At 47.1% G+C, this 23,345-nt stretch overlaps 2 protein-coding genes across 4 annotated transcripts in view; both read right to left on the bottom strand.

Annotated features, from left to right (window-relative positions):
- The window catches only part of COG7 (component of oligomeric golgi complex 7), a 28,166-nt gene extending 24,931 nt beyond the window's left edge, over positions 1-3,235 (bottom strand). Inside the window, exons 1-3 of one of the 2 annotated variants that reach the window (XM_067306298.1) lie at positions 3,183-3,235; positions 2,711-2,921; positions 2,157-2,305 (exon numbers count right to left, since the gene is read on the bottom strand). In XM_067306298.1, the coding sequence (XP_067162399.1) occupies positions 2,157-2,305; positions 2,711-2,876 (315 nt within the window). In that variant the 5' untranslated portion in view covers positions 2,877-2,921; positions 3,183-3,235. Of the gene's footprint in view, positions 1-2,156; positions 2,306-2,710; positions 3,018-3,182 lie in introns of those variants that run through there. The other variant, XM_013944750.2, reaches the window with a different exon arrangement.
- A 497-nt stretch (positions 3,236-3,732) lies between these two features.
- On the bottom strand, positions 3,733-23,155 carry GGA2 (golgi associated, gamma adaptin ear containing, ARF binding protein 2). Of its 2 annotated transcripts, XM_067306329.1 has the most exons (17): positions 23,103-23,155; positions 21,167-21,251; positions 20,394-20,469; positions 19,821-19,919; positions 17,698-17,821; positions 15,934-16,037; positions 14,703-14,783; positions 13,637-13,774; positions 12,386-12,467; positions 10,235-10,351; positions 8,893-9,060; positions 8,571-8,626; positions 8,133-8,284; positions 7,174-7,343; positions 6,022-6,191; positions 5,224-5,334; positions 3,733-4,645 (listed from the first exon to the last, which is right to left on the bottom strand). In XM_067306329.1, the coding sequence occupies exons 1-17, from the start codon at positions 23,134-23,136 to the stop codon at positions 4,535-4,537; spliced, it is 1,878 nt and encodes a 625-aa protein (XP_067162430.1). In that variant the 5' UTR covers positions 23,137-23,155; the 3' UTR covers positions 3,733-4,534. The 2 variants fall into 2 exon arrangements, with proteins under 2 accessions (XP_067162430.1, XP_067162431.1); XM_067306330.1 differs by lacking the exon at positions 7,174-7,343 and having other exon boundaries at positions 6,022-6,187.
- Positions 23,156-23,345: the final 190 nt, after the last annotated feature.

The following is a 23,345-nucleotide window of genomic DNA, read 5'->3' as shown; positions in this document are numbered from 1 at the left end:
GGTAACTCCTCGAGGTTGAGAGCCCTCTCACCAGGAGAGTGAACAAGCTAGCTTTCAAGCAGGGATAAGCAGTCCTTCCAATTAATAGCGCAGTAATCGACGGTTTCGGGTTATCCTTTCTAAATTAGTAACTGATGGTTTTGTGTTATCCTTTCTAAATTAGTAATCGCATTATTTTAATGGATGTTATTAATCCAAGAACTTGTGTGAGGAAATAAACATTTATTATTATTATTATTATATTACTGTCTCAGTCGTTGCTATCGAACCTTCATAGCATGACAGTGCAACAGTTTTGGCGTAGTCGGCAGGATAGGATAAGGATAGGACAGGATACAGACTTAGTGGATACATAAGCTGGGGTAACCGGATAGAAACATTTTGAACTATGTTGCTGCATGAGTTATTGAGGAGACATGGAAGCAGACCCTCAAGCCCTGGGATTGACTGGGCAAATGATAATTGGGAAAATGAAGCCTCTGTCGTGTGTAAGACAGAAGAAATCAGAGGTAACCAAAGAGATGGGAAAGGAAAAGGTGGTATATGTGCCATCTTAGGGGCCTGTTTACTAGCGGTCCAACAAGCCAATCGGACCCATCAAAAAACTAAGGAACAGTTACAAGAAAAGGTGCAGGAGTGTGTAGATCTTGAAAGAGAATTGAAATTAGAGAAAGAGCGAAATCAAAAATTACAAAACGAGTTAGAACTCGTCCTTTCGACAGCAAGGAAGCCCCCCACAGCAGCTCAGATTAGAAAAATGTTGGTGGAGGACCCGGACGATTGGGACGGAAATATATGGGGAAACAGCAGTAGTTCAGAGGACGATGGTGATTTGTACCCTCCAGAACCCTCACCTCTGGATGTGTGGCCAATTGTAAAAACCGAAACCGTGACAGGACCCCATGGGGGTAACGCTAGAACCACAGTTAGAACTACCCCATACTTGGGAGACGAGATGGGAAAACTGCAAGAGAAATACTGCAGGCAACCTACAGAAACAGAAACTGAGTATTTGTGGCGGGTATCCTTAACAGGAGGTGATCGCATAATACTAAGTGAAGAGGAGGGATCAGGATATTGGGGACCAGGAGTTTTCCTGACAGGTAGAGTTGGGAATCGCTCCCTCACCTCCCGAGTAGCCTATTGGGCAGGGGGACAAGACCCGAGGAACAGAGGAGAACCTCTGAGAATAGGTATAAATACCCATAGTGAGCTTACAGAAGCCATACAAAAGGCGGCTTGCGTACAGCAGATATATGAAAGGGGAGCCTATGACGTCCCCTTGCAAGCCCCGGTAAGCCCAAACAGCCTAACACCTTTAAAACGGGGATTGCCTACAGCGTTAAAGCTGAAGCTACAAGCAATACAAGATCGCATGTAGCTGCAGAGGCACACAATCATAATAACCTCAGTGCCCCCCCATGCCAATACCGACATGGGCGGATAACTTGTTAGAAGTGCATCGAACAGCGCAAGAGATGGGGATGGAGACCAAACCACGGGAAAAGCGCATTAGACAGGCTACTGCCTTGTATGCCCCGAGGAGAGGACATTCCCCCCCCCAGGCGGCACAATAAGGAAATGGGAACTAAACAGGAAGACAGGGAGAAACGAAATAGATTGTGGCGACATGCCCTGGCATTTGGTGTCCCACGATCCATGCTACATAATCAGAAAACAGAAGACATAGAACAGATAGTGAGCAAATTGGAACGAGCAAAAAGGGCGACTCTGCCATCCGCCCCACCCAGCTCACAAGACAACAAACAAGAATCTAAGCCTAGCAATCCTTTCTCGGAGTTACGAGAAGAGTTGCATGATCTAAAAAACTAGGTAGCACTGGTCGAAAATCAGGCCAACCGACCCGAGTACTATCAATAGCGCAGCGGCCCGAAAATTTAGAACCTGGGATTGTGATTCCGGTAGGACCTAGAAAACACAAAGTTTTTTTTTTAATTGATACTGGTAAGCAAACACCAACTACCCTTAACAAGCCCTGTACCAGAAACAATACCAGGCTACCCAAGATCTCCCATTGCAGTAACTGAACCACTCACTGAAAAGTCTGACCTAAATGGGGTGGGGTTCACTGATACCTCTTCACATAGAAGAGTTTCACAAGTTGCAGATAAATGTTCAGTGAGGCAAGAATCTACCTGCATTGACTGAGCTGTGTCTTCTTCAAATTTCTTGATATCTTCTTTAACAAGGATCATTTGCTCCTTCAGGAATGTTGCCTCCTGTTTCAAGGCTTCCACTTCCCGGAGGACTCTAGGCATGTTCTGGAGAGCCTGATGACTTGTTTCTATAGAAACACAAAGCAATACAGTGAAAAGGGACCAACAACCCTTGCATGAATGAACAAACTTATCAAGAACTGTGACAGTTTAAAAAAAAAGAGTTATTTAAAATGATTTTTCAGCATAGCAGAAGCAATCATTTTTCAGCATTTAAAATGTATCTGTAATAACATATAGATAACATTAAGAATACGAATACCCAATTATTGCTACAGAGAGAGAGAGAAAAGCTTGACAGAAATAACAAAAGACACAGCAGGTCCAGACTGACGCGTTTAGCATTTACAGAGCTGACAGCTCCAAGATGCCTGGCTGTAACTAGCACTACAGCCGCAATCAACCACGAAATCTGCCACCCTGCTTAGCTGACATGCGCTACGTTAAAACACAGCGACAGACAGCGGCATCACCTTCCACAGCGTTGTTGACCTCTTGGATGAAGAGCTGCAGCTTCATCACCAGGGTAGCGGCATGGGCGTCCACTTTTCCCGGCGCATCCTGCTGCACCGCCCTGAAGGCCCCGTTCACCCAGCTCTTCACCTCGAAGTCGTCGGCCAGGAACTTGGAGAAATCCATGGCGGCACCCGCGCTCCTCCCCCGCCTCGCCTCTGCGGCAGGGCCCTGAGCAGCCGCCGAGAGACAGCGCTGAGGCGCCCCGCGGAGAGCCGGTGGCCGCGGCCGCCCCGAGCCGGGATCCCCGGCTGCGCTCCCGGCCCGCCGCGCTCCCCGGGCCCCGGCAGGAGGCCTGCACCAGCCGGGCGCCGGCGCACGCCGCAGCCCACCGCCGCCGCGGTACCCACGCCCGGTGCGCGGCCCCGCTGGCTCCCCGCTGCCCCGGCCCGGCGGCGCCCTCCAGCTCGGCCCAGCCCGGCCCACGCTCACCCTCCGGCCCAGCGGCGGCCACGGCGCCACCAGGAAACGCCGCCGCTCGGCCCCTCCCGGCCACCGTACCCGGCTGCGCGGAAGGAGCGTGGCACCCGGCGGCCACCGTCCGCAGCCTCGTCCCCAGCCCGGGGGCAGGGCGTTCCTAGGCGCCAGGTGCAGGCCCGCAGGGAGCCCCGCGGCCGAGGGGGGCCCAGCCCAGCCCGGGCTTCTCGGGGAAGCCCAGGCGGCCCCGCGGGGTGGAGAGCAAAGCGAGGTGGCAACCCTGACCCAGGACAAACCGAACACAACAGCTGCTTCCATCCACTATCGCACCCAAAGACCCGAGTCAGGAAGAATAAATTCCCCCCCCTCTATCCAGAGAATAGGTAGTTTGGGACGCAACTGTCCTGCCGCGCTCCTCAAAACATTTTCCCTTCTTAATCATTAGGGGATGCTTGGGCAACATTGTTCAGCCAACATAATAAATCAACTCTTAACGTCCCCCTTCACTCCCCCAACTGGAAATTCAAGGGACTTTTAACAAAAACAAACAAAAAACAATAGCAAATAAGATCTCAGAACAGCTTTGGTTTTATGCAGTCACGAAACCCGTTCAGCTCGCATACAGCAGGTGGCTTTGTTGAGGAGAAATCCCCTGGCTGCCCCCAGAAACGCTGCGAGCTGAGAAGGCCCAGAGGCAGAAGCCATGGCAAGAGCAGGTTTGGAGCTAGGTCCTAGCAACACAGAAGTTGGTGATGCTCGGCAGGCTTGTCTCATGGATTGGCCCAAAAGCCCTCCCAGTATTTACTCTCAACTCTCTATTTTGTACTCGGCCATATAAACCACATCCACCTGAGTCTGCACAGCCCAGTCTCACCCCATTTCTTATGTTCTTGTCTGCACATTAGCATACAGACCCTAGTGAAAACACAGTGGGTAGATCCCTGACATGGAATCTTTCCTAGTGCTAAGCAGTCTGCCAAAAGGTCTGATTCTTGATAATCTTTTTTCACTCAGAAAAACATGTAAGGTGAAATAGGGAAAATTGGCCCAGAAAGCAGCACAAAACACTTGAAGGACACACTTGTATGAAAAAAGCAGCCAGGCTCCCACATTGCAGGGCCCTACAGAACACTATTTCCTGTAAAGCAGGGTCAGCTATATAAAAAGGCCAGTGCAGAAGCGACCACTTTACACTCCTCCTGCCAGACATGTGCAAAGAAACCAAGAGCAAGAAGGAGACAACAGATCTTGAGGAAAGGAGCCATTCACGAGCCCAGGCTGGCATTCCTGGCACACAATCCCTCCCCCCCCCGCACTCCCCATCCTCTGCTGTAAGGCAATATGGCAATGTCCAAGGCTCATGAAGTTCAGCTTCGGCCCCAGAGCTCTGCTTCTGGGAAGCCAGTCACCTCTCCCACTTCACTGAAGGGCTGCGCACCTTGCACGAACATTAACTTGTATCTTAGTCGGATGGGATTCTATGAGAAAAAGAAATGGAGAGGGGCATGTTATGTTGCAGATTCCTGGGTCTCTTTCCCTCTCATCTTTCACAGCTTTGCTGCAGTGAATCACCCTCAGAAAGGGGAGCGTAACACTTCAGCCAGGCAGAAGCTCTGCATGGGACAGGGCCTGGATCATCATTACACGAGAGGAGCAACTGGGAGGAAGACTTGGCAAACCACACAGGGGCATGCTTGGAAACCCAGGCCTGGCCAGCCTCCTCAGCAGCAGAGGCTTCCTTACACCCATCTTCTATCTCATAATTATTTGTCAATGAAAGAGAACTGCCACGCATGGGTTGTGCCTTGGGTGGCCTCACATTCCTTTAGCTGCAAGCATCTGCACAGTGTCTGCCAGCAAGTGCCATTCACCCTTCAGATTATAGCTTTGAAAAGCTGTTTCAGTGGCGAAAATGTCTCTTCCCAGCACAGCCCAGACTGCTCTGTCTCTCCCCTGCATCTTCCCACTAATAATACTTTCCCCATCTTTCATACAAATACCCCACCCGTTACAGTCACATTCAAAGCGATCCACCAGCGTTAGCACTGACACATACTTTGTGTGGATTGGCTAGCAACAGGACTTGGGATATCACTGCTGGAGGAAGAAAAGGGCTGAAGGCAGGAAGCTCAGAACTGGATGCTGGTTGTAACTTTATTTTCATAGTCTGAAAGAGAAAACAAAGGGAATGCATTTTGATCCACACCAAAAAAGGGCTGGGGGCACTACCAAACCACAGAGCTAGTTAAAGACATGTCAAGCAGATTTTCTCATTTACAGTGAGACTAGCGTACCCTGAGTGCAGTTAAGTGCTAAAAGGAACAGCCATGGAGCTATCTGTTCTGCTCTGTTGAAACCACCCTTCATGCATGGATGAAAAAAATCACAATTTTGTCCAAAAAGCATGGGGATTCCAGAAAAGTTCTGCTTCTGCCTTTGGGTTCTTGCTACTAGTACATATGGTTAAGACAAATGGTTGCATGTAGCTGCATCAATGGCTCCTTTAATCAACTCTGCAAAAGGTTCAATGAAATGCATCCCTTTCCATGGCCTACATCTAAAGGCAGATATTCCTAATTAGACAATTGCATGCTGCACACACAGAGGCTTTATGCAGTGGGTTAAAGCAGCGTGTCCGGAGCCCTGTTCAGTTCTCTCCTTTCAAGACCTGGGATATACTCTGAAACAGGCAGCTGGGCCACAGGCACCAGCATACAATAGGTTCACAGTTCAGAGGAAATGAGCCATGCAATTTCCAATAAACAAGGCAAATGCTAAGCAAGAAATAGCAAACCTTCTTCTCAGGACTTTTCTGAGTAGTCCCATTCTCTTTTACTCATCACAGGCTTCTCACCTTTGGGACTGCAGCCTGGAACGCTATGTCCTTAATTGGTTGAGCTGATGTGCTCAGCATGGAAAGAACCATCACTAGCACATCTGGTCGGCCAGGAGCTGGGTCTTTGGAGAAGTGGAGCATAGCCTTGAAACCATTTTGATCATACACAGTAAGTGGACAGATACTGCCTGCCGGAGACAAAAGGAGGGTAAGGCACAAAGCCTGGAATTGCCCCTCCCTTCTGAGGCAGAACAGTGGAGACAGGATAAAGGAACAGCAAAAGGAAACACTCATACAAACTTTTACTTTCTCCAGCAAACTCATAGGTCAAGCAGCATACACACTTGTCTGTGATTTACATTTTGCCTCTGAGGCAGAGAAGGGAATTCTGAATGTCTAAAATAGAGATGGGGAGATTAATAGTTCAGATTTTAACAGTCAATTAGAGATGTCAGGTAAGGATCTAATAGAGATACAATGTGAAAGGCCAAGTATAATTCTGCAGCACATTACAAGACTTAGCCCCTTATTGCCGTTGCCTGGTGAATCCACACCTGATTATCACCATCCAGCCTTTCCAAAAATCTGCTAAATTCTTCACTTGAGAGATGGAAGTCAGATGCCAATGAAGTCAGAATGTCTTTGCACCTGTCCTTCTCTTCCAAGAGTAACCATGGCCAAGGCTTTGCAGGCCTCCTTTAATAGGACACATCCTGCTATGAGACACTGTGCTGCTACGCACCCAGGGTAATATTCTGCAGGGGGACACGGGGCTGGGCCACAGAGTGTTAAATCAAAAAGCAGAGGTGGAAAAAACAGCTCTGCTTTAGGGAGTGAGACAACTCTCACCCATAGACATCTTTTAAAACCCTAGAGAAGAGCTGCTTGAAACTTGAAAAAAGGTGCTGAGGCCAAACAGTTCAGAAGCCCACTAAAGACTTTAGCAAGGGCAGGAAACTGCTGACTACTGAGTAGCGAGGACAAGGATGTTTCCACAGCACGATTCCTAGCACTTGCTGAAATTCTCAGATGCAGCAAGTACTTCACAGAATAGTCATTATTTTTGTCCAGCTGACCCCCACAGCATGAAGCTACCTTGGCTTGCTCCCCTGCAAAATCACAGAAGAGCTCTATTAAGCAGAGCTGGGGCACAAAAAACATTGCACTTACTCGGTGTAATTGAAATTAAAGGGACAAAAAGGTTTGCTAGAGAAGCATCGTGGGAGGCTGGATGCAAAGAGGCAGCAGGTTTCAGCTCGTAGCCTAGGCTGGAGAATGAAGTTTCTGCCACTGAGCTATTTGGAAGATCTGGAAAGGGCAATTTCATTGGTGATAAATCCCTGGAAAGAAAAGCATGTAGAAAGCTTATATTAACTGGGGAGACTATATGGTATATACCATCCTCTGCTGTGTCCATTTTGCATTCCTAATCCCTCATCCCTTTTAGGTATAAAGAAAGTACAAGCTTAACCTCCATGTGTTCTTGCGAAATTTGAAAATGGTGCCTATTGTACCTGGAAAAAGCTGCTGTTTCAGCGTTCATTAAGGTGGACTTTGGTTTCCAGGGCTTTGGAAGTCTACTCTCCCCATATGCAGCTGCTCTGGAGCTCTAATCAGTGAGATTAAATATGTTCTAGCTCAAAGACAATGCAAGAGGCTAGGAATCTCCAGTAAAAATTCTGGGCCTATATTATGGAAGGCTGGATAAGCTTCTCATAATAGTCACCTGTTCTGAAGCTCTGTGGATGACTAATTTGGGTCATCCCCTATTAACTGAGTGCCTTGGAAACTATTTTGTCAAAGGCTGAAGAAAGCTGGTCAAAGTATTTTTTGAGTCACAAATTATTACAGTAAGACCTGACTGTAAAGTTTTTATTCCTTTAGCTCAAGAGCACCTTGTTACTAATCCACAGGAATTGTTCCCCCAAGTTTCTGACCCCTGGAAGGTCCTTGTGTGCAATTATGCGGTCAGAATTAACAGGTGTATAATTGCTGCTTAAGAGCTGATGTGTCCATGGATAGCTTGCCTTCATTAAGTAGTTGTATTTAAAGATTTTCCTAAACCTCACTGATGTAAAAGAGTATTCCTGAACTCCAAGGTCAGACTGTATTGCACAGAGCTTGCTTACAAGGATAAAGTCTTCGTCCTGGAAGGTGGAGACAGCTGCTCAGCCAGGCCCTGAAATTCATTCTTCTCTAAACAGCTGTCTTCCCAGCTCTCCTTCAGACCCAATGTTTGCACGGCACTTACAATTTCACTATATCCATTGTGTACAGCAGCCTGAAAAATAAGGCACTTCTAGTTCATGCTAGGATAATATCAGCAAAAATCAGACCTGTCCCAACTGAAAAGAACCTTGTTTTTAAACAGAACTTAAATTAGGAATAAATATGACTAATTTGGTGGCAAACTGCAGCAGAATTTCACTGTAGAGCAGGAGAATTCTGGTTTCCCTTCAGAATAGAGTGGCACAAACAAGGTAGCCAGTGAAAGCTATGAGATCAAGAACCTGATCCAATTTTTGTCCTTTGTACCATAGGGACTAAAGTATATGAGGATTACTCACCTCTGCTAAGACAAAATCATGTGGTAGTTTCTCTACAACGGGAGAGTTGTTGAAATCTAAGAAAAACGCCAAAAGCACAGACCAATTACAGAAGGCAAGGGTTTTCCATTAACCACATTCTTCCTGTGGCGTCTAATAGCAGTTAGACCGCAGTCTAACACCATTAAAGAAACTAGATTCCTGAAAACTTATGACACTTGCCTTAGCTAAAAGGTTCTGCCTTCTCTTAGGACCAATACTAAAATCAAAGTTCTTCTATCTTCATTAAATACTATGAACGCTGGTAACAAGGATAACACTGTACTGAGCTGCATATACAAACCTAGTGATGTTAACTCCTCATCGAGCAGACAGGTAGAGGTTGTGCTGCTGTGCCGAGAGGCAGGGACTGTCTTTGCAAATTGGTCTGTGGGAGACTGGGATGTTGCCTCCAGTTCCGAGAAGTCAATCAGTGTATAGCTCTTCATGCGTCTGGGGGGTGTCTGACATGCTTTGAAAATAGCAAAAAGCATTAAAGAGATTAGCCCTGCAAGGAAGAGTTTATGTGTGGGTTCAAGCATGCCCTAAAGGACTCACAGGTGAAGGAATTCAGGAACATTTTCAGTCAACATATGTAAAAGAAAGTGATGATTACAGACCCCCTGATAAAGTCTCAGATTGTGGAACCCATTAGTTTAACTGAAGGAAACTACCTCTTCTTCTACCACCACAGCTTGTCAGCTTTATCAAAGCTAAGTTGTGAAACATATTTCAAAACTGCATTTTGAAGGTGGCTGAAATGTGACTAAGATTATCCTTCTTTCACCTAAGTCCAGGCTGGCTAGGAGGATAAAGCAAAGCTCTCTCAAGAGCCAGATATGAAACACAGTTATTTCCTGGTATATCAAGTCGGGCAGCATTTTGTCACTACATCTAAAGTGCCCCAGTGCACTGCTGGCATTAACCTGTAACACTCCTGCTACAGAGAAAGCTGAGATAACAGGTTGGTACTGCACCTCCCAGGGTTGAGGAAGTGAACAACATATCCTGCCACTGCTCTACAGAAGGAGCTGTCCTGTACCAGTCTTTGAAGAACTGTGTTCTCTCTTATGTTTTTTCTCTTTCTCGCTTTTTTTTTTTTGATGAACAGAAAAAGCTGGAAGTTTTGTCCTTGTTTCATGTCTTTCAGATATCAAGAGTATCAAGTCCCATTTTCCCAGATTTTATTAAAAGACTCAAGAGGGATGGGTGTTCAAGTTCCACCTTTGGATTTGGTGATACCTTCTTTTCTGTACTCTATGGTTACCATGCCATTTTTCAATCTGGAATTTCTTATTAAATATCTTTTTATAAGAGAGCAATGAAAAAGGTACAAACTAGATTGTACTTACGTAAACAAATCTGCAAAAGAGAACAGAGATATCTAGAGTAATTAGATATCTATGTATCTACTTCACCAGGAACAAGGGAATGTCCAAATAAAGATCTGTTCCCTTTCCCAGAACATCTTCTATGCTAGCAATCTCCCATGCTAGGAGGAAAGATGTCAAGACCCAAACATATTTTCCTGTTTGTTTTAGGATTTTCTGCACATTTAGTCTCCGAGAATCACTTCCCTTCTAAGGTCCATTCATACATGATATACAGATGCAAGCTGTCATGGAACGTGGCAGGATTCTCTTTACCTGGTGCATCAGTGGAGCTGGCTACCGAACCTCCACCACTGCCTTCATGGCTGGCTACAGTCTGCCTGTATTGTCCGAGTGCCTGTGTGAGCTTGTCATTGGCCTGCAGTATCTCAGCTGGAAAACAGGATAAGAAACAAAATATTAATGTTCTAGCACAAGGGTCAGTTCCACAGCACTTTCCAAACTGCTTGTGAGAAAGCCAGACTGCACCTAAGAACTTGCCTAGAGCAAAGTCCCGTGGGGCAATCTGGCTTAAGATACTGGCTAGATTCTATTTAATAACAGCTCTCTCTCAGACTGAACACTGTGATTTTTCATTCAGACCCAGAGACAGTAAAATTCAAAATACAAATAAATAAAATTCAAAATTCAAGCCATACACTGACAGCTTCTTCTGATACAATGCACACGTTTGTTCAACACATCCAAAAAAGAAATATTTCACCAAAGTAGTCAAAAGTTTTTCTCTGGTCCAATTTAATTTTTCTTTCCTGCAAATTAAGCCCATTTCTACTTGTCCTCTCCACAGTGGTTTTGGAGGACAACAAATCAGCAACCAATTTTATCATAAGAGACATCCATCAGCATGTACTTAACAGGCGTGTTTTCTGGTCTAAAAACATTTTTGTTCTTTCTACCCTTCCACATAAGCAACATAGTCCAAAGCTCCTGGCATTCTTGTTATGCTCTTATGGATTTTGTTCATACTGGAATGTGGTGTCCAAACTAGGCACAGAATTCCACTAGAGACCTTACTAGTGCTGAGTACAGCAGGACCATCACCCATGTCTTACTAATAATTTTCCTGTTAATATTTTTGTGCTGAGGTTGGAAATCAAGGATGATTAGGAAGGAAGAAGTTAACTCAGGCAACAATCAAGAAGCACATAGAAAAGGACTGAGCTGCAGGACATAAAAGAGCAAGAGGGAAAGGAGGGAAGAAAGCAAACAAGCAAAGACTTTAAAAAAAAAGAAAAAAAAAAAAGAAACACCTCCCCACCCCACCCCATTCCTGCTGCCCCAAAACCTCCAAAGCACTTGCAGTCCCTGCCATCTCTTATGCACTTTGTTCTGTGCAAGTTTTACAAGTGTACTTGAGCCTACAATCCAACACTGTACAACTGAAGAACCCTGGCATTCGCGCGTATGAATGAGAGGTTTGGGGCACAACAAGAGCTTAGCTCTCATGACTGCTGTTCAAGATGTCTGCATTTTCAGCAAGGCATCATTGCAGCGAAGTTTACACTTCAGTTATGTTTTCAAAACAGACGCACAAGATTGTGAAATGCAATCTTCTGGGAAGGGCTAAATTTCACCACTGTGGAATGCACATATCCTGCTCATATGGCTCTCCTCATTACAGTATCTACAAAAATCAAAAACTTTCTAAGACATTGTTCTCTCTTCTGTGTTTATGTGATGGGAAAACTTCAATACCTCTAGCGAAAATACTCCAAAAGACTTCAGTTCTCTGAACACTAGAACTTCATAAACTCTGAAACAACCTCAGCTGGAAGAAACTGGATTCATTGTTTAACTTTGGACTCCAAGTGAAAATGAATAGCTTCTTAGGGGAGAGGTGGGAGGAGTCTTATGCCGCTTTCCATGGGCATGATTTAAAAGTGAAAGTGGGAAGCTTTGCCACAACCATAGCAAGTGCCAAAGCATTCTCACCCTCAGGAATACCCCACTTCTCAAAACAAAGAGAGAGGAACTTAATTGCAAAGAAACCCAGGGACAGCATTGGCTCTCAGTCAGAAACCCAGTGGTTTAATCTAGCTTTAAGGCTAAGCGAAATAACTTTGAGGGTCAGCTTTCGTCTCATAAAATGACAGCCTTCCAAAGTTTTTCCTCCCAGTAAATGCAGAGTGCAAGCCCAGAACAGCAAGGGTTGGCATTGCAGGGAACTGGAATAGCAGGGATGAGTGTGCCAGCTATGGAATGAGATGGGCTTCTGAAGATGTGGGCTTTTCTAGGTGTGTTAGGCAAGAGAAGCTGCTGCTCAGGAATGAGGGGTACCAGCCCAGCTCAGTACTGTCACAAGCTTGCACAGTTCTGTGGGCCTTAATACCCCTTAAGTGAACAGCAGGATTTGGACAGCAGAGACCAAAGAAGGGAGTTTTAGTACCATATTTTGTTAAACATTACCTAAAGCCTCATCGTCATCAACTGTCTCGCTGGCAAGGCGAAAGAGCAGCGGCCTGAGCTTCTCACAGCGTTCAAACAGATTCTGTGGAAGAAAATGTTTCATGTCACTTGCTCAAGAGATCCCAAATACTCTGAACACTTTTCTCAGCCCATGTGACCACCTGTAAGTGATGCTACCCCCAGAACAGCAAGATGCTCTTTCTGCTCAGGTCCAGACAGGGACTACCAATGCTGCATGTTACAGCACTGTTAAAATCCACAGTGAACTGGAAGTACAGCCACTGGGACAAAGAGGTTTTGCTAGTATCTCCCCAGCAATCACACCCTCTCTGTGCATACGGGTGTAAGATAGACCAGCGTAAAATTACCCAATTTAAAAGATGATGTATCCAGGAGTGAATGGATCAATCACAGTACTCAGAAGCAAGTGTTACAACCACCAATTTCAGCTAACACAGAGAATGCAAAGTCCTTATTGTACTTTTCTCAACGTTTTAAGAAGGAGGCGGCATGGTGGCAGCCACTTTTTTCCATCTGTAGGTATATTCTCTTCCACCTTCCACAGCCTCAGCCTTCCCAAAGGAAGCTAACTCCAAACTCTGCTGCATACAGCGAGTCACACACAGCCACAGTAGAAGTTCTTTCTTACATTAATTTAGTTGCCTACAACTTTTTAATTTGAGAATATGGTGGATATCCTAGTGGAGTTTCAGGTATTTGAAGACCATACAGCTATTCTGACAGTCCCATTAGCTAGATCAAATGTTTCCTTAATTTAGTAATACCTTTATACAGAAGTAGACCAGTGAACTCTGGGGCAGAAAAAGGGGAATCTCAGAAACCATAGCAGGAGCTGAAGAACCCACAGCTTTGAGGTTCTCTGATCAGATCAGATCACATCCACCTAACCAAGACTGGGCTAAAGGGAATTCCCTTGTGTTACTCCACTATTGGAACCATTTCCCCATAAGACACCACAATAAAAGCAGCTCATCTGGAGAGAAACTCAGACTGACACAGCAAGAAAAAACCAAATTGACACAGCAAGAAACAGCTCCATTTCAACTTCTATTAGTCAGATGGGAAGTACTATTATTCATCCAGGTTGTTGGAAGCTATTTCTGCTGTCCTAATGCTCTTGCCTATGCAGAAGTTGAGTGCACCTTGCTACCCTTTGAGTCTTGTCGCCCTGGGCTCTCCCAGTTATAGTCAGCCAAAAGACTCTCTTATGCAGGAAAAAGGAACATTCACCTGTAGAGTGTCACGGTCAGATCTGGATAATTCTTGTCTCTTGTAGTTGTCCAGTAATTCATCCATGAGTTTAACATTCTCAGAAACCTCACTGATTGTATTCACTCTTCTGGAAACTTTAGCTGACTTTTCTTGTTCCTTTGATGCAAAATAAAATAAAAGCAAATGATTTGGTTAGCACCACCAGTGCACATGCTTGGCTGTGTCACTTGATCACACTCATTGGGGGTTGTTTCCTATTAATATGTCACTGCAGATACAAGGTAGCACAAAGCAGGGTGGGTAAAAACTCACTCCATGAAGAACTCCAGCACCAGGGCTGTGCCACACTTAAATGTCAAGGGTCAAGACAGAACACCTCCTGCGCTTTCCCAAGCATGCTGATCAGAGTGGGCATAAAGAATTAATTTCAAAGGCACAAGCAAGTCTTCAAAATTAGAAGTAGGAGTTGGTGACTTCTGCTATACAGAAGGACACTGTCCCAGTAAGTCTCAAAATGACTGCAGGGATTTCCTATTTGTGCAGAGAAGCAGGGTACCCTTTCAGATGGAAAATAAAAATAGAGGCACCAGATGCAAACACACCCAGTGCCTGCAAAAAAAGAACAGTTCTGTATAGATGTGGCTTTTCCACCTGAGAACTCAGTTTATTTTGGGGAAACTTCCTGACAGGGGGTTTATCACAAATGCAGTACTACTGCCAGAATCTCTTAAGAGTAAAAATGTCCCACCATACAGGCTCCTGGGTATAAATACTCCCTTTTCCTGACAACGGTATATTTTAGGGAAACACAAAATAAGACAGTCTTGCACTGTGACCTTGGAATAGCAAATACGGAAAATGGCCTCTCCTCTGGGGCATTTAAACTATTCACCTGACTTCACAGCCAGGTTCCCACAACCCACCTGCTGGTATTCCCTTTAACACCAATACGGTGACAGACATTATGCAGATCATATATAGAGGGCCCACTGTCAAAAACCGAACTGTGGAGTCACCTCCCCTCCTCCCCTGTTGGGAACACAGCTTCTGCCCCGAGGAGCCGTCAGCTCTTCCTGGTACCTACCTCTTTAATCATGCTCTTGATGAGGCGGTTGGCAGCCTGCAGGTCTTCAGAATGGTTGCTCTTCAAAAGTCTTGCTAAGAGCTGTTGAACGGAGAGCATAAGAGAGCAATGTGGGCAACATTCCCTAGGTACCATACTACAGACACACAACAATTAAGAAAAGATATTCAAAGACACCCACAGTCACAATAATTTTTATAATCCTAGGAATACGTGGGCTCATGTCTGAATTTAATCAAGATTATATTGTTGCCTCCTGCAGCTGCCTGCACACACTGGCAGCAGAACAAAAGTCAATGGTGCATGAGCAAAACAGGTAATACCTACAAGTCAGGCTCGGAGGAAAAACAAACCTGGATCTAACAGAGATTCTCCCTTTGCGGAAGGGCTCCTTAACCCTTTGCATTTCCCCATTTCTAAGAGTAGAGTAACCAAAGTCCTCTGGTTCCTCAGTACTTGCTCACATTGACTTTTTATTTGTAAGATTTCAAAATGTTACCATCCTAACATGGGACAAATCTGAGACTTCCTGAAGTTTCACACAAAAAAGTAAAAGCTGAGCTGTAGGAAAATAAGCAAGTTCTTGAACCATGGGGACTCCTAAGAATGTCCTGAATAGAAGCTCAGACTGTACCACTGGTCTCTCTCTCTCTTCTGGTCTGTCCTCCATGAACGATGAATACACACATACCGGGCCCTCCACAGCCCAGTGGTTAAGGCATTCACTTAGGATACAGGAGACGTAAGCTCAAGCCCCTGTATTGAACACGGATTTACTTATACAAAAAAAAGCAGCTCAAAAGGAGAGACTAAAACAAACCCTTTCTGGAACAGCCCAAAAGCTGATTATTGCTACTAGGAGAAACAGGCAGAGAATGACCTGAACGCAGGTATTGCACATGAGCGTTCTAACTAACAGGCTACATGGGAATAGGAACTTTGTCTCTCCAGTACTTCTGTTGGGACTGGAGAAACCCTCCCTCTGGAAAGTTTAAGAGAAACTGATCTATTTCTACAAAAAGTTTCACTTCTGACTAAGCAAAATTTTCTGACAAAGCATCAAAGAATTCTCAAGCAATTCTAATAACTAGCCCTTGTATAGCAAGAAGTATTAGCATTATTCTGAATATATTCTGTCTGAAACAGCAAAAGCTCCAATATATGACTGAGTGAGTTTTCTCAAACAGTAAAAATCAGGGGGAAAGCAAGACATGAAAAGCTTAAGGTTTACCTTGGATTTCTCTTCATCTGTGTCAAAAATAGAATTCTGAGGTCTCGGAGAAGGGGGAGGTAAAATTTTGTCTTCTGGCAATTTGGGATCTTCTTTTACAATCCCTGTTATGGGTAATAACATTTGTTCAGTGATGCCTGAGCTGTTAAAATACCAATGCTCAACAGTGCATGGGATTTTGCACTTAGTTCCTCCAACCCCCTCCAAAATTTTAGAGAATGAGATGCTGAAGCAAAGAGTTGCCTTAGCACCCAGACAAAAAGACTTCCCTCTCTTCTGTGAATTAAGCAAAGGCCAAATGATATTTTCAGCGCAGAAAATAAAATAAGGATGTGCTGAGTTCCCTCTGGGTGAATTTTTAGAATCTCCTCATAGAGAGAGCACTGGGAGCACAGCAGTATTTATCTCCAAGCATGTACAATTGTCACAATCCGCGTGGCCATAAAACGTAGGGCAACAAACTAACACAGCCAAGCAGCAAAGGAACCCTTAACGCCAGCAGTGATTCTGTGACTTTCTCCCCCTCTCGCATACCTGCAGGCTCCCTCTGCACTGACGGCGGATTGCGCCAGGGGCTGCAAACAGCAGGCAGTCACATGCGAGACCACAGCATGAGCCTGGCTGACTCAGCAGGAGCCTCCCGATTAATCAGACCTGTGCTGCCCAGTCACCTGACTGACGCACGGTCCTCGTGTCTTGGGCCAGAGTCTCTGAGCTACCCTCGGCGAGTGCTCCACTGTCATCTCCTGGCTATCAGCTGGAAGATACTCTGGCTGCCACTTCCCAGGCAGGTTACAATTCCTCTGGTCTCAGCAGACATGTCACTTGCCTCACTCTCACAGCCACACAGGAGCAGACCCTGCTACATCACTGCGTGATCTTGCAGCCCCTCCTTATCTCTGCTAAATAGCCAGCAGCAGCATATTCTGCTCTAGCCATCCCAGGCCCTGACCTTCCCTGAAGTCTAGCAGGCTCAAGGATGAGCACGCTCTCTGCACAGCGCCCGCAGCAGCAGGCCTACTGCACCAAGTGCTCAGCACCGCAGCGCCAGCATTCCCCTGCCCCTGCTCCGCACACAACGGGTGCCTGGTGTCACAGCAGTGGCCCAACCTGCAGACAACAGCTGCACAAAGGAACCGCAATCATGACGAGAAAGCTTTCTAGCGCAGGGTTCAGGGGAAGACTTGCAAAGCCACTTAGATGCTTAAGGATTCACACAGTAAAACCAGTGGGAAGCACCTAAACAAGGTGCTTAATTCCCCTGAACCACCACAGAAAGTATTATGATATTTTCTTAAGTTATGAAATTTATTACATGAGATATCAAGAAGGGATTGGACAAACTTATGGATGAAAATACCATTGAAGACTATTAAATATGATTGTATGGATGAGAAATTTGGCTCAGGATCTCTCTAAACCCATAGCTGATAAGCCTGGAGGAGTACTCCAGGGCAAAGATCACTCTGAATTTGTCCTGTAGTTTTTCCCTAAGCAACAGTGGCGAGTCCTGTGTGAACAGAGGCCACAAGGTTAGCCTGATCTTTGACTCAATAAGGTAGTTCTTCGGTAAATCTCTTTAAACAGTTAGGTGCATCCTTAAGTACCCAAATAGCCTTGTAAGTATGGCCTTTGTCCTTCCTTCTTTACACATAATATTTTATGGAAAAGGCTGAGTCACAAAAGTAAAGAGGAGAGAGATCTGTGGTCTGAAACCACGTGACTTTGAAGGCTAAAAAGGAAACTGAAATAACAGAACTAAACCTTGTTTCTTCAGCATCTGATAAGCATCCCGGATTTTAACTTCCTGAGGAAACCAAATTGTCCAACTGAATATTATTTCTGTGACTCTTGACTTGACTTTTTCTGAAGACCAGGTTCCATGGTACTGAAAATGAAAAATTTAAAAAAGAAAAAAAGTTCATAACCAAACAGTTAGTGCCAGATGAGACATACGGGTCTAGAGTCAAGTTGCTTACATGCAGAGATCATGTGGCAGATGGATTCCTAACGCATTATTCACAGTGCTGTCAACTGCATTATTTTGCAGTAGATAAAATAGTATGTAGAGCTGTGGCTGTAAATAAGGGGAATGCTACAAGTGTATGACAGTTACGCAGATATTATATGACAATCAAAATGAAACTATTTCAAAGCTTCCCTGATCAGTTATTTGAAACTGAAACTAAGAGTAGTTTTTTTTGATTTCAGTGAAAATAGTTCTGTGCTTGACTTTAAACATTTCTCTTAACTGTTTGCAATGCAAACGGCACCAATGGCCTCAGCCAGACCCAGGCAAATGAAAACTGAAAAAACCTAGAAGTGAAAGTAGTTGTCTTTTTTCAGCATCTGAATATTTTCTCTGATCTCATTACCGCCTGTGAGCACCCACTTTAATATATTATAAAAATATCTGGAAGAGTGATAAAAATCACACATGAATTTCAAAATCACTAAGCATTTTAAACTCATATAACAACACCTGTTCTGTCAAAATAGCAAGCAAAACTCTCCACAGTAATTCCCTCTTTAAACTTTGTTATTTCACTGAAATACCTTTCCTAAACATGGGATCAAGAGAAGAGTTTTTACTGTTTGGCTTCATTTCCCCCAAATCAATGTCAGCTCAATGGCAGAGGAGCTTCATAACATAATGGGAAATGAAGCCTAAGTGGTAAACACGTACCATACTCACTAAAAAGGAAATCAATTACTGAATTGCTTAAAAGGGTATTTTAAAAAGTCCCAGCTCTGCTATTTGATGCAAAGAAGAGTGAGGTGTGAAGATCATGCAGTCTCTGATGCAACAGGGCTGCATTTCTCACTGTTAAAGAAGCTATCAGGGCACCACAGCGCATTCACTCTGAACTCGAGGCTTGCTTAACTTTTCAAACTGAAGTTCCCATTTCTGCTCGTTGCTTCTCTTCTCAGGAGGTAGAGATTATGCTCAGGAGGCAAAGTGCTCCACAGCAGGGAGCAGGAATGAATGTATTCCAAGCCGGGAAGCGGAGCAGCAGGAAGGGACTTGGCAGGTTCAACGTTAGGTATAGGTGATCCTTTCCAACCTCGCTCTTCACTCAGTGCCGTAACTCCCTGGACACGTTCAGTGGGGGCTCAGAGCCTCCCGCCTGACTGCTCGACGCTCTCAGTAGAACCCCAGAGGGTGCTGCGCAAATGCACAGCTCTATCGCATGATCATGGAGCAAGTGCTACACAAGCGCTGCTGAAGCCCAGTCCCCCCCTTCCCCTATTTAATCTGATACTGCCCAAGGAACAGGACCCAAACTCAGGCTAACTGTTGGCATGAGGAAGCAGTAAGAATAGCAGCCTGAGCACAAGAGTCTGAGGACAGATGGTAAGAAAACATGGGAGGCTCCCTGAGCTGCTCCTGTCATCTCTATCCTCTGCCATTTCCCTGACCAGAAGGGCAAAGGGGCCACAGGCTAAGGTGTAACAAGAACAGTATCAGGCTCCTCTAGAATCCTTCACTGTCCCAGCAGAGCTGGGAGAAACCAAATGAAAAAGCTTTCCACTGGAGGAATTCCTGGAGAGAAAGAAGAGCAAATACTGCTATATTCAGTCAGTTAGCAGTTGTGACCTACAAGACACAAAACACCTTCCTCACACTCACATTTTCAGAGTGTGGCAAGATATTATTCAATGGTTTCTCCACTTCCTCCCTATCCCATACCCTTTCCTTGCTAACCTTAAAGGGAGAAAAAAATTATTGCATCATTTACAGGGAGATTTACATCCAATCCTCGTGCTTGGAAGCACAGAAGAACAACTCTGCTCTACTTTGTGAAATTAATTCAAAGTTTTCATATCCCACCTGAAATAAACAGTGTGTCATACTGGCTATATCCAGCACAACCACAACCACCTACCTTTGGGGAAAGCACTTTTATCAGTTCATTCAGAAACCTGAATTTTGCTATTTCACTGTGAAACCTTTCACCACAATTATTCACGCAGGTCTCCAGCACCTGCAGAAAATAAACCAGTGTCAAACAGAAACTGTACACACAACTCTTAGGAGTTTTTTTTTTTAAATTTTGCTATTAAGATATTATACCTAAGAACTTTCTGGCAGCACAACGCAGACAAACACACATGAGATACTGGGAAAGTTGTGTAGCAAGAACGTGCGTTTTTCCTTTGGCCAAATTTCTTAAGCAGCATATTTCTGCATTAGACGGTTCTGTTCTCCCCATCACTAATAACTTTTGAACCCACTGACCCTGTGTACAGACCACAGACAAAACAGCAAGAGCTGCAGACCACTGAAATACCTCAGCAGAGCTACAAGGGAAGGAAGAATAGCAATTATTCCCTCTGCTATACCCTAGTTTCTATACTCATCATGCAAGGAAAGGTTAGAAGAGACAGACACAGACTCTACCCCACAAACTACTTCCAGGTTATCACTGCCCCTCTTGCATGTGGATGAAAGCACTTACAGTTAGAGCATGCAGAGCTTCCATCTCTTGAGGTGACTGTATCTTATGCGCCAGCAGCCTTGGTGCAAGCGATGGGCTGGAGAGTAACAGAAACAAGTCACACAACGCACAGATTCCCAAGAAAACCAAATGCTGTTAATTTTGCCCTGCAGAGAAGAGCAACTGCCAGATTCACAACATGCCACATCACAGACAACTCTCATCTGGCATAGGGCTGACCTGGGGTATAGACGCACAAGGGGCAAGACAGACGTGACTTCAAGCAGCTTGGGCTACCCCACAGTTCTTGCTCCTTCACAAAGACTTAAATTGTCAACTGGAAGGTGGGGAAAGTCACAGCAGAGATATCGCCTCTCTGAAAGGAATAACTAAGGCCACAGCTGTACCTGAGGTCACTTAGGACTTCTCTGCAAACACCACAGGTAAAATCATTACCCACTTCTACAAACAGGCTGGTGAATGCACAGAAGGTAGAACCCACCACCGCTAAGATTGCAAGGAGAGGATCCAGCCTTGCAATTATGAAAGTTATAGCACATTCCTATACATTTAACCTCTTACCATGTTGTCATAAACACCTCGTTGCGTGTAATTTACCCATTCTTGTACAGACACTTTCAAGAGTCACAAGGACCAGTGAGTGCTGCCAGCTGTCTCTCCAGGCTTCACAAAACTGCGGTTTACAGATCTCATTTCCCCCACTCAGCAATGAGATAAGCTCAGACCAGATGCACAGCACAGTGCTAATACAAAGAACCGTCTGTCTGCCTTACCCTTCTGTGTCTGTGTTCACCTGGTCACAGAACCGCTGGATGCATTCCCAGTTTTCCTCAGGGATACTTGGGTCAGTGGCTTTATCTTACACAGGAAAAAAAAGAAAAATAGTCTCAGTGTGAGAGGTGTACAAGTGAGTGGCACAAGGCAGGAAACAGCTTAGACCTCAGACTGGCTATCAGCTGCTTTAGACCTTTTTTATAAAAGAGACAAATAGGAGATGCAGGACAAGCAGGAAACAGCTATTACTAATATCTGCCTAAAAACACAGCACGGAGTCCACGCTTAAAGAGTCAAAGAGAGGCATCAGCCGAGCTCTCCGAGGGAAGGCCACACACCTCGCCTTGCTGGGACCAGGGCTAAGCCGCTTGCGCCCTCCCGGGGGTGGTGCCCGCTGGGCCCGCACAGCTCACTCAGGCGAAATGCTTGTTTTCAGCCGGATTAGGTCCCCAACCCAGTGTGCAAACAGCTGTGCTAGGGCTGGGGGGCAAGGACAGACACAAGGTGGGGCAGCACGAGTGGAAGGGGAGCGGGAGAGATGGAGCCGGTTAAGGTGCTGTCAGCATTTGCAAGCACCTCCTGCCACGCGCGTAGGCTCATTGGCTCCGCAGAGGAGAGAGACTCTTCCCCGAATCACCAGGAGACGAACGCTATCATGCTGCTTGCCCAGGGGGTCCCCCTACGCCTTACACACCTCCAGGGCCGGCAAAGCCCCGTTTGGTCGGAGCAGGCTCTCGTTTCTCAGCCAGGCTCACAGCTGTACAAGGGGGCACAGCTCCACCCGCCAGCCAAACTGGGCAAAACATCAGGAACCGCCTCTTGCCCATCACTCCGTGGGGGAGCGGGGCCCACCGCAGCAATCCCCTTTGCAAGCCCCAGCTATCCAGCCCCCCAGGCAATAGGTTACCCAGCCAGCAGCCCCCGCGCGCGGTTCCTCCATCCTGAGCCGCTTCCACAGCCTGCTCGCGCTGCCCGGAGCACCCAAGCTGCCGCCAGGGCCCCGCGACGCCCACGCGGCCGCGGGGAGCAGCGCGGCTGGCAGGTGCCGGCACGGCCACAGCTCTCGTTTTCACTTCCAGAGCAGACTTCCCCCCAGCAGAGCTGATGGCAAGTGGTGGGAGGAGGCATTCGCCTGCGTGTCACCTTTGCTCACCCGCGACACCAAAGCCGCGGGCAGGGGCACAGCAGGCACGCACCGTTAGAGGGTCGTCTGCGGGGGAGGGGGATGCCGCCGAGCGGCACGGCCAACGGCCCTTGCTCAAACCTGCCGGGATGCCACCAAGTGACACGGCTGATGGCCCTTGCCCAGACCCGCCGGGATGCTGCTGAGCCCTCGCCCAGACCCGCCGGGATGCTGCTGAGCCCTCGCCCAGACCCGCCGGGATGCTGCCGAACCTTGCCCAGACCTTCAGGGATGCTGCCACGCAGCATGGCCGATGGCCCTTGCCCAAACCCTCGGGGATGCCACCAAGCAGCGTGTCCGATGATCCTTGCCCCAACCCTCGGGGATACCACCGACCCTGGCCCAAACCCTCGGGGATACCACTGACCCTGGCCCAAACCCACGGGGATGCCACCGACCCTCGCCCAAACCCACGGGGATGCCACCAAGCAGCGCGTCCGCCAACCCTTGCCCAAGCCCTCGGGGAGGCTGCCGAGCTGCACAGCCGATGGCTCTCGCCCAGACCCGCACAGCCCTCGCCCAAGCCCGCGGGTAGCCCGGGCCGAGGGGGGACCCGGCCGGGCCAGGGGGCTCCGACCAGCCCCGCCGCCGCCGCCGCCGGGCAGCGGTGCCGAGGCCCCGGGGCCCGAGGCGGCAGCCGGAGGGGCTCAGCCCGCCCCGGAGGAGGCCCCGACGGCGGCTTCGCAGGGCCCGCCGCAGCGCGGCCCGGCCCGGGACACCGGCCCCGCTCCCCACCGCGGCCCCGCACTCACTGAGCCACCGCTCCAGCTCCCGCGGCCCGGCCATGGGCGCCGCCCGCCGCCGCCGCCGCTCCCCGCCGCGCCGCGCCGCTCCGCCCGCCCCGGCACCGCCGCCGCCGCCGCCCCCGGTGCCGCCCCCGGCGCCGCCTCCTCGGCGCGCAGGGCCGGGGCCGCCCCGCGGCCGGGCGGGAGGCGCCGGGACCCGACGGGGGGGGCAGCACTCCACAAGTTATTATTTTTAATTTTTATATATTT

The sequence above is a fragment of the Apteryx mantelli genome, chromosome 16 (genome assembly GCF_036417845.1).
Source record: "Apteryx mantelli isolate bAptMan1 chromosome 16, bAptMan1.hap1, whole genome shotgun sequence".
NCBI lineage: Eukaryota > Metazoa > Chordata > Aves > Apterygiformes > Apterygidae > Apteryx > Apteryx mantelli.
Note: the sequence above shows the minus strand (reverse complement) of the source record. Positions and strands in the feature narration are given on the sequence as shown.

Coding starts and splice junctions, on each gene's coding strand:
- GGA2 (XM_067306329.1), bottom strand. CDS start 23,136: ATGGCCGGGCCGCGGGAGCTGGAGCGGTGGCTCA. Junction 7,344..8,132: donor AGGACGAAGACTTTATCCTT/GTAAGCAAGCTC, acceptor TTTTCTTTCCAG/GGATTTATCACCAATGAAAT. Junction 6,192..7,173: donor TTTAATTTCAATTACACCGA/GTAAGTGCAATG, acceptor TGTCTCCGGCAG/GCAGTATCTGTCCACTTACT.